The sequence below is a fragment of the Dendropsophus ebraccatus genome, unplaced genomic scaffold (genome assembly GCF_027789765.1).
Source record: "Dendropsophus ebraccatus isolate aDenEbr1 unplaced genomic scaffold, aDenEbr1.pat pat_scaffold_1394_ctg1, whole genome shotgun sequence".
Lineage (NCBI taxonomy): Eukaryota > Metazoa > Chordata > Amphibia > Anura > Hylidae > Dendropsophus > Dendropsophus ebraccatus.
In genome coordinates, this window is record NW_027208814.1 from 33,376 (window position 1) to 44,644 (window position 11,269).

The 11,269-nt window shown below is 44.6% G+C and overlaps 1 protein-coding gene across 1 annotated transcript in view; it reads right to left on the reverse strand.

Annotated features, from left to right (window-relative positions):
- LOC138775201 (dipeptidase 1-like) overlaps positions 1-372 on the reverse strand; it is a gene marked incomplete at its 3' end in the record, with an annotated part of 33,360 nt that extends 32,988 nt beyond the window's left edge. The window contains 1 exon segment of the mRNA XM_069955843.1: positions 126-372. Coding sequence (XP_069811944.1) covers positions 126-253 — 128 coding nt within the window.
- Between the last annotated feature and the right edge of the window lie 10,897 nt (positions 373-11,269).

Below are 11,269 nucleotides of genomic sequence, written 5' to 3' on the forward strand. Positions count from 1 at the left end.
GTCACTATTCCTTAATAACACAAACTGTCTATTTCTGAAAAAAAAAAATCATTGTTCTTCAAGTTCAGAAATTCAAAGTTGGCCCCCTAGCACACCACCAACATAAACTAAGAGGCAACACTTACCCATCAATGACAGGAGCATTCTCCATTATCCTTAGGGCTTCATCCCTGTTTGAGTTAACCACTGTAACAAGCTCACAGACCACCAGAGTTAATATACCTAGCAGTGCCCAAGTGTATTTGGTGCTCATATTATCTTTCAGATGACTTCTTGGATGCAGATACTCTATTATTCAATGTAGAGGTTGATATTTCCAGGATCGTATCTAGTGTCTTTTGTTAGCCCATATACCTGGTAAATTATTAGAGGATGGTGTAAGCAATGCCCTTTATATGTCATATTCAGAGAGAAATTAATAAGTAACAGGGACCATGAGTGGCTAAGAGCCAATGCTGCATCTGAATAGAATTCTGAAAGAACAAGCTGGACTTTTGGGATTGGAATGAGTTTCAAAAACTATAATGATGATGCAATATACTGATATACTGGATATACTGCCATAACCCTCATAAAGTGACAGGGGAAGATGGTCAGACTTGGATTTTTGGACAGTTGCCTGAATCAGTTGGAGTTAGGGTCAAGCATCAAACAGAACAAAAGAAAAAAAAAAAGCTCAGAAAGCAAAGCATAACTGGTAATTTAGCGCAATATATGGATATGTTATCTGTAGTTTTAGAAAGACTATAGTTCTTCTGTCATCATCTTAGCTTAGATGGTTATCAATATGCACACAGTGCAGCCTCATACAGTGGCGTAGCCTTAGGGCTCACAGGGTTGCAACTGCCACCGGGTCCCAAGACCCCACTCATCTCTTTAATGGGGTTATCCAGAGCTATAAAAACATGGCCACTTTTCCTCCTCTCTTGCCTCCAGATTGGGTGGGGTTTCAAACTCAGTTCCATTGAAGTAAATGGAGCTTACTTGCAAACCACACCTAAACTGGAGACAAGAGAGGGGGAAAAGTGGTCATGTTTTTGTAGCGCTGGATAACCCCTTTAGGGTATATTCACACGAACGGACTCGCAGCGAGATTCTCGCAGCGAGTCTGGCAGGTCCTGGCAGTTCCCACACACGGCGTCCTGCTCTCCCGTCCGGCCAATCAGTGGCTGCGGCTGGGCAACACACTGATTGGCCGGAAGGGAGAAGCAGGACGCCGGACCCGTGCAGCGAGGACAGGTAATGTATGCTTACAGCGAGGGAGCCAGGCGGGAGCAGAAGGGGTTAAGGGCGGTAGAATTACATACTCCCTGCGGTCGTTCAGACTGCAGCAAGTATATAGTGTGTGGGAACTGCCAGGACCTGCCGGACTCACAGCGAGAATCTCGCTGCGAGTCCGTTCGTGTGAATATACCCTTAAAGTGACTGTACCACCAGGCCCAGGCTGAAGCACTGGAGGCGGGCCGACCCACCCTTAGTGGGAGGAAACCCCCGCCCCTCTATGATAGGGTTCCATTGATTCTAATGGAGTCACGTCACGGAGGGGCTGGAGTTTCTGCGAATATGCGAATATCTCACTATTCGCTCATCACTACTCTATGCACCAGAATAATGACATAATAGAATGTAAGCCAGAGGAAGCACAGGAGAGCAAAACACTGTTCGATGCTTCTTTCCTCATTAACAACTTGTGGTGATCACCTCCTTCTTTTCTTGCCGGGGCCATCTCCAATCCTAAGAATTTAAGGACAGAAGTATCACTTACATTTACTGTATATTCCGAACATGAGCAATAAGTCTAGGTGAACCTACCACCGTCCTGATAGAATTAAAATGTTGTCTTAAACATATCTGTAGACTATGATGAAGGAACAGTTTGTATCATTTATTGACTATCTTAATGTGGATTAAAAAATGAATATGCAATACACATATTCACATATACATAACACACAGAATTTTCTTGATGTGAGGGTGGAAATGATGAATGACATCCGGCTATAGGAAATCCACTACCAATTCCTTGCTTCTTTTCAACAGCTGTCACCCCCCCTCATGTCAAGAGGCCTATACCTTACAGCCAGTTTTCTACGGCTGCTACACCTCAACAGTAGTGACACAGCTTTTGATGGGCATTCTAAGGAACTGGCTGTATGGTTACTTGAGAGGGGGTATCCTGAGGATATTATTATGGAGAGCTATCAGAGAGCTAGGGTACAGCTGGAAAGAACTATATTGAGCAACAAAAAAAGTAAAACTGGAAATAAACGATTTGTGTTCACTTTTACTCATACTCCCATGGACGGAGCTATTCAGAGGGCTATAAAACATCACTGGCACCTGACAGAGAATCATGAGGTTCTCAGTAAGGTGGCCATGGGACATTCCCCCTTTTTGCTTATAGGTGTACCCGGACGGTGGGTGATCAGTTGGCATTGAGGTGGACAGAAAACTCCACTCACCATCTGCGTAGGTTTCTGTCAACTTTCCTCAGTACATCTATTCGATAAGTACCAATCAAATCTTGCAGGACTGTTTTCTTCCAGTATCTTCCACAAATATCTTTACTGAATGGTTCTTTTGTGATAAAAGATTAGCAACAGTTTATTTGTACACTATATCTTGTAACAATAACACCTGAATGTTATCTGACCTGTGACATCGGAGTACGCTATACTGTATCTAGCAGTAACTAACTGCAGGAGCCAGATATCATACAGGCACGGCTACTTTGTTTGACATACCATTTAAATTTTTATGTTTTTTACCGTCAACAGAACTACAGCATTGGGATTTTGTATTGAGACAGAAATATATTCTCTGGACCCCCCAATTATAAGTCAGACAGTATAATCATTAGTGAGATAGTTAGCCTCATTTAGTGATACTAGGGACACATAGGAGAGTAAGGGGTAGGTTTCTGAGCGGGGCCCCCCTTAGGCCGTCAACTCCGCCTATGTTAAGGGGTAGCGGGAGTCTCCCCATATCAGGGATATGTAGTAGGTGATCGCCCCCCCCCCACCTCTGCCTACTCCTCACATACTGTCTAGCCCTGACTCCTATCCGTATTTATGACTGGACATTGTCCCACAGACACTGACCAGAGTGCATGGTTGGTACTGACATAGGTCTGTGATTGTACACCTTTCTCATCACAGGTCTGACACTGCCATCACTGTACTATTGGCAGTGTCACCTGCACACATTGCACATTTGTTAGGGATTATCTAATAAAATTTGCGTTTTAGTATTTCAGAAATATGTTTTACCAGTGACTAAAACTGCTCAGATCTCAGTCATTTATGGTGAACTTCCTCTTATACATACTGTAGTTTCAAACTATGTAACAATTTCTACAGAAAAATGTCAATGATTAGAAGCTTTCTGCTGCCAAAGGGTTACGGTTTAAACTGTATAACCTTATTGGCTGCTTGGGCCATCAATTTCTATGATTACAACTTGAATGGCAGGTTTTAATTGTAACTCTAATCCTATTTATAGGGGTCATTAAACCATTTAAGTTCAAGGGTTGTGATACTCAGTGTATGATAATAGATAAGAACTGGTTGATACAACACTGCTCTTCCGATGCATGACTTTTGACCACAAAGTTGATCACTTATTGTCACTTTCTTTTCCTCAGGGTAAATACAAGTCTTTTTCCATTTTCAAACAGTTATGTGGATATTTAAAAAAAATTACATAGACTATGATACATATTAAAAAAGTAATTTGAATAAATCCGGGATGGTGCATAAATATTATTAGGATATACAAAGAATAATTAATGGACCACAAAGTGATGCATCTAGGGGTAGAAACACACATAGGGGGACATTATTAAAGGACAAGTGCCATGAAAAACTTTTTCCCAGTAATTGAAGCACATTACAAAGTTATATAACTCTGTAATATGCTTCAATCGCCTATCTGCCTCCCTTCCCTATCTTTTCCCCCCTCCACCCCCCACCAGGAAGTGTCCTGACTCACACAGACCTGATTACTGTCGTCACCGTCACCAGGCAGCTCCTTCTCGTGAGGATGAGTCATCAGCAGGAGGGCTGCTCTAGCTCCTGTTACACCAGCCTCCCCCTCCCCCTCCTTGTCAGGTGACTCTGCTTGCTCAGCTTATCTTCTCTAGTGACATGACTCCTTCACTGAGTCCATGGCAGCAGGAGAGAGTGTATGAGGGGTGGGGGAGCTGCCTATGTGCCAGAGTAGGTCTGAGGGAAGATAAGCAAGTAAGATGTGACAAGTGATGGCTTGCAGTTGTTCAGCCAATGGGAGCTGAGCAAGCCTGTCACCTGACAAGGCAGGGGAGGGGGAGGCTAGTGTAACAGGAGAAGGAGCTGAGAGAAGAGCTTGGTGACGGTGACGTGACGACAGTAATCAGGTCTGTGTGAGTCAGGACACTTCCTGGTGGGGGGTGGAGGGGGGAAACGACAGGGAGGGAGGCAGATAGGTGATTGAAGCACATTACAGAGTTATATAACTTTGTAATGTTCTTCAATTACTGGGAAAAAAGGTTTTCATGGCACTTGTCCTTTAAGTCCGACATTCTCTGCCCCGGACTTAAAAATGTCCCCGCAGCTCCGGCACTATGGAGATTTATGTAGAGGCTGATTGTGCCGGTGCCGATTCTATGCCAGCTGAGGGCTGGAGAAGGTTTTCTGCGTATCTTTAGGCAGAAACAATAATGAATCGCACGGACTCTGCGTCCACACCCCCTCCCCGGTTTACGCAGCGGAAAATGCAGAATTAGAGAATATTTTATTCGCAAATGGACGTTTTTGCGAATAAAATATTCGCAAATTGGCACTTTCCGCAAAAAAGTACACCTTTTCTTCTTGATACATGTCCCCAATAGTGTATCAGCAGTGGATTTCACCCAATTAACCTGCCCCCCCTTAACCTGCCACTGCCCGGACCATACTTTACCTGGTCCGTGCTCCGACTGCATCTGAGGCTTCCGACTCAGGCTCCACCGCAGTCACTGATTGGCTGGGCAGGACCTACATGAATCGGGAGCCTCAGATGCAGCTGGAGCGTGGACCAGGTAAAGTATGCTCCGGGCGGCGGCGGGTTAAGGGGGGTGGCATTGACATACAATCCCTGCGTGTATGGAATCACGTTGAAACTGACAGTCAAGGTATCCGCAGCGGATTTCATTGTGAACTTGCAGCATGAAATCCACTGTGGATACGGTATTTGTGTTTCTACCCTAAAGGTAATTAACTTGTCTGACCATGTACTAACTGACACACATGAATCTTTATTTCAAAAAGGTCTGATGTGCACCTTTTGATTTATTTACAGCTTTACAAGATCTGTATATATTTGCTCATTCCTTAATCATGAAGTAATGGTTACATAGAAAAGATTTGGATGGCACCTTTCCAACAATTGAAGAACATAACGCTGTGAAAATTTTGGAAGATCTCTTTCATGAACAGAATGACACCCAGGGAGCAGGTAAGGTTCCAGCAAATTTGAGAAAAAAGTCTACAAAATTTCCACCTTTAGCTGTATGCTCAGCTATAGAACTTTTTGTGAAACTTATGACCAAAGAACTTGAATCTATACCCCAATTGGTCGGCCATGATAACATAACTTATGAACAAAGATCGAGTCTCATAAAACTACAAAAGCGGAGGGATGTCGAATTCAAAGCTTCAGATATAAGGGGGAATATAGTCATCAAGAAGTTATGGAACATATTTTAACAACAGCAAAGGAATCAGGAATTATCAATAAAGCTTTTCAGGACACTTTGTGGGGTTCAACATCCACGGGTACCCACAGTATACCTTTTACCGAAAGTCCATAAAAAATCCACAACACCGTCAGGTTGGCCGATTGTCTCAGGTAGCAGATATCTGGCAGAAAATTTGGGAAATATATAGATTTTGGTTTAAAACCACTGTTGGAATGCCTACCTTCATACTTACGAGACTCAGCTGACCTCTTGCAATAAATTGAAGGAATCCAACTTGAAGATGAAATGCTTCTTATAACATTAGATGTTGAATTGTTATATATGAACATCGTCATGAAGATGGTTTACATGCGGTGGCATATTTTTTGTCGATGAGTGACATAGATGCAAAGGAGAGTGAGTTTATTGGTCAAACATTGGAATTCACCCTGATGCATAATTTTTTCATGTTTAATGGGGGCTGCTTCCTGCAGCTCCAGGGCACGGCTATGGGGGCACCTTGTGCACCCTCTTACGTCAACCTGTTCCTAGAGCTGTGGGAGAGGGACCTGATCCTGTCTGATTGTGGGGTGTCGATGAGCTGTGTCCAGCGCGCAAGAATATTCTGCCGCGGAATTCTGCCACTTTTGCTACGTGTGAATGTAGCCTAAAGGTGACATGCACAGGAGTTTGCAGCAGTGAATACATGTGCACTGGCTCCCCCTGCCCAACCATGCAATCTGCAGCAATTTATCTTTATTGACGGTTCCCAGGGCTGTGGAGCTGTCAGACCTAGCAGAGCAGAGTGGGACCTAGCACAGTAGGGGGCATAGCAAAGAAACTCACATTCCTTCTGCAGTGCACTGATAAGAGCTTCCACAATGGGCCTGCTCAGGGCACAATGTTATCTGTGAGTAAATATACAAAGATAACAGTGGGCACGTTAGAATATTTTTTTTTGTGACAACATATTTACACCCAAAGGGGATTGTCAAAGATCTTCTTACAATGTCCTGTGACAAGCAGATTGGGGATGAATGCAGGGATGAGAGCAGGACTCCAAAGATAGATGTGAAAGTCCCTATGATGCTATAGATGGTTTTCATAGCAGCATTCATACATACTTTGGGTGGAGGGCAGGCACCAAATAGCTGATCACTCTATTTGGGCTGGAAAACCCCTATAATTTTATATAATGAAGAATATCCTTTTCAGAGAGGAACTGGACATTAGAAGTGTTATCACTTTTTAAGTGTTCCGTTAACAATTAAAATAAATACAAAGAAATCAATGATTGTGCGCTTGCCATTATACTTCCTTTGACAGCCAGAACTAGAAGAACTTGTGGTTCATATAAATATGAAGCATTAGTAGATTTAGTAAAAACATGATAAGCTCAGTGAGTAGCACTATTGTCTTATAACATGAGAGTCCTAGGTTTTGAGTTCAACTAGGATACTATCCTAGGGTTTACTTTATACTTTTTCTTTTCCTCTTACACTCAAAAATTAAACTAATAATCTTAATTTGTCCATAGTGTATATATTTAGCAATAAAGAATAACAAAATAGGGAATATGAAGGCACCTGACTCATAAAAGCCAACCATGCAGACCCAACCCCATTCATCGATCTCCTCCCTTTACACTGAGCATGCCCTGCAGTCAAGGGGACCTTCATTTAGCACTCTGGTGTCTGTTAGATGTGGTGCCAGACAGTAGCGGACAAACCACAGCTTCTAGGGATGTACCGCTGATGTAATGTTCAGCATGCTCACTGCAGTGTGAGCAGGCTGAACATCAGTTACAGAATAGAACAGCAGGACCTGTCAGTGCAATATTCCTGGGGATCAACGCTCCCTTTAATCTGCGGCGTTTGCGCGGCCGCTTGGCTGATGGGGAGGCTCACTGCCTCCAGCTGCCCGCTCAGCCGCTGATCTCAGCCTGAGATCTCCCAATCCCTCTTGTGACCACAAGCAGTATTCAGCTCCCAGCTGCTCCTCTCCCCGGGGGTGTCCCCGATGCACACATCAGGAAGCTCAGTGTGCATCGGCCGGGACTTCCAGCACAGGGAACGTGTGTTAGAGACGCTCCCTGTACTGGAAGTACCGCCCCCGGCGCACACTGAGCTTCCTGATGTGTGCACCGTCCAGGACCCCCCCCAGGGAGGGGAGCAGCAGCCGGGGGAGAAGAGGAGAAGAGAGCAGCCACGGTGGGAACAATTTGTTAGGGTGAGTTTTTTTTTCTTTTTATCTGTATGGGGACCAGCTATAAGAGGATAATGGGGGGGGGGGGGGGTCATGTATCAGGGGAATTTTTTAGGGGGATATTAGGGGGACCATCTATGAAGGGGATAACTGGGGGCATGTATAAGGGGGATATTAGGGGACCATCTATAAGGGGGATAACAGGGGGGCATGTATAAGGGGGATATAAGGGGGACCATCTATAAGGGGGATATTAGGGGGGCATCTATAAGAGTGGTATTAGGGGGGAATCTATAATGGGGATAACAGTGGGGCCATCTATAAGGGGGATAACACGGGGGGAGCATAAGGGGGGGCAACACAAGGGGCATCTATAAGGGGGACAAACACAGGGAGGGGGGCAACTATACATGGGACAATATAAGGGGGCATTTATAAGGGGGACAATACAGGAGCCATCTATAAGGGGAACAACACAGTGGCCATCTGTAAGGGGACAACACATGGGCCATCTATAAGGGGGACAACATAAGGGGACATCTATAAGGGAGAATACACAGGGGGGCATCTATAAGGGGGACAATACAGGAGCCATCTATAAGAGGGAATACACAGAGGGACCATCTATAAGAGGGAATACACAGAGGGACCATCTATAAGAATGCAGAGGGGGCATATACTATAAGGGGGTCACATAGAGTCAGCCTACCCACTAAACGAGGGCACAAAGGGGCCAATACAGATATGCAGTATGAGATAAGGATGGTACCAGAGTGAGGAGCCTAATATGTTTCTCTGGCAGATTCTGTGGATTCGTGGCTTGAAGAAATTCTCATAATGGCCCTGGGCAGATGAAGATCAAGAAGATGAAAAGGGAAGAACTCTGATCAGAGAAGACGTCCCATGTGATGATATAACTGCACTGTGATGTATATGGTGCACACAGCCTATGGTACCGATGTTCCTGTGTCAAGTTTTTGATTTGCCCAACTTTGCCTGACCATTGCCTCAGCTCTCTTGCTATTCTGTTCAGCTATGGCAGAAGCTTAGAGGGAACATTGCTGGGATGTGGGGGTAACAACATGGGGAATTATTGCTATGGGATGGGGAAGTCACAATTATGATTTTAAGGGGGCTGTACACAGCTGGGGACATTACTATGGGGGTGCTCATGGGGGCACAGTAGGGGGCATTATTACTATATTAGGGTCATAGATGGGGACAATATTACTTTATGTGGGGGCAGAGCAGGGGGCATTATTACTATGTTGGGGGTCATATAAGGGGACCTTATTACTGTATAGGGGATCCTACATATGGAGGCAAGCCACATACCTACTTGCTAGGGATGGTCCAAAACTGCCGAGGTTCGGGTTTGTATGAACCCGAACGCTCGGCATCAGATTCCCACTGTCTGCCCGCTTCGTGCAGCAGGTGGATACAGCGGGAGGACCGCCTGGAAAACTGGGATACAGCCTATGGCTATGGCTGTATCCCAGTTTTCCAGGCGGTCCTCCCGCTGTATCCACCCTCTCCACGGAGCGGGCAGACAGTGGGAATCATTTCCGAGAGTTCAGGTTCGTACGAACCCGAACCGAACTCTGTTCGGACCATCCCTACTACTTGCTTTTCTGCGCATGACACCAAACAATGGAATTACTACTGTATTGGACCCTATAGGTAAGGAAGGAAGTTGAAAGAAAGATATTTGTCTGGCAGGTTCTGAAGAGATGAATTGTAGCTGGAAGAAATCATCATGGAGGCCTGGGCCAGATGGAAATGCAAAGGGAAAGTGACGCTTCAGATCGAAGATGTCACCTGTGAGTTACTGAATGCCGTTTTTTTGCATTTTATAGAACATTGGTGGGGGGCTCCAGAGTGGAAAAGATTGGTGGGAAACACAGAGGCCCTTTGCTGTCTGTGTCTGCCCCTGGTAGCAGATCACTTTTGGGTAGATTGAACATCCAACTGTGTTGTGAAAAATGAAAAGTACTTAGTAGTTACAAACTTGACAAATGTCAGTGGTATCGAGGAGGATAAAGCATGTCCATGATTTCTGTAGGGCAACTACTCCAAGGTTCACTGTAAGACAGAGTAATAGCATCCATAAACATTAAAGGGAATCTGTCACCGGGGACGACTCCAGTCATTCTCTATGGGCATCGAACTTATCCCAGCGGCGTGCGTGCACAGCTTTGATATCTTCGTCCCGGGACCTCCCAGGCCCAGGAACGTAACTCGTCAGAAAGGGTAAGTATCGGGGCTGCACCTGGGGATCGGGCGGCCTCTGTGCCCGCGTCCCTGGTGACAGGTTCCCTTTAAATAAAGGTTTGCCTCAACTCACCTAAGCAGTGAATTATGTTATTGTTTATTTTCAAACTTTGTACAAGCCTATATGACGGCACTTATTTATCATACCTAACCATCTGCAGACTGCATGGTGGTGCCTGCAATATTGTACTCTATGTTTTGCCTGTATGTAACATTTTTACTCTGCCCCCCAGCTTGTGCCTTAATCAGTGTTTTTGATTAATCTTTTTCCTTTTTTTTTGTGATTATTGTAATAATTTTAACTTATGTGAATAATATATAAAATTGTTATATACTCTTTTGGTATAAGCATTGGTTTTTGTATATACATGTTTTGTATAACATGTAAAACTAATGAAACAAACATTTAGAAACAGAATATGTTCAGCACACAGGTGTGATGTTGGTATCTGCTTTATGTATGGTCGATTTGTACTGTCCCCAAAATGATCTGTGACCTGCCGGGCCTCTATGGGTCCCTTGAGCTCTTGTCTCGGTAGTCCTGAGTGGCAATCGACCCACCCAGACCATCAGTACCGCCACCCACAGAAAGGGAGAATTAACCCAAGGTGTACGGTTAGTGTGTATAGGTGCTGGTGCAGGATGAGTCCCCGTGATGAAAAAACTAGGACAGCTTTACTGTATACAGTCGCTTAATAAAACAAAAACACTTTTGCAGAAATAGATACATCTTTGTACAGGCTTTTGTGCTTAACTCAGTTGTGTTGAGGAAGATGATAGAAAAGCATAATACAGCAGAGGTAGCTGCAGCAGTGCTTGAAAGTTTAGACTAGAGTGGAGTAGCGTAGAGGAGAGGAGTTTGTCAAGGAGTCCTAAACCATGTAGTACATTTCTCTGCCGGAACTTTGGAGAGATACTGGAGAGTGAGAGATACTTGTGAGTGAGAAGTTTACTATGGTCTTACCACCTTCTTCTGCCCTATAGTGTCGAGGTATTCGCCTAATCCTAATAGGTGGTACAAGCCCCAGCCATGGTTACCTGGTGAAGTAAGTGTCCAAGCCTTCCCGTTTACTTGCACTGCAAGATAGAATATGTAGA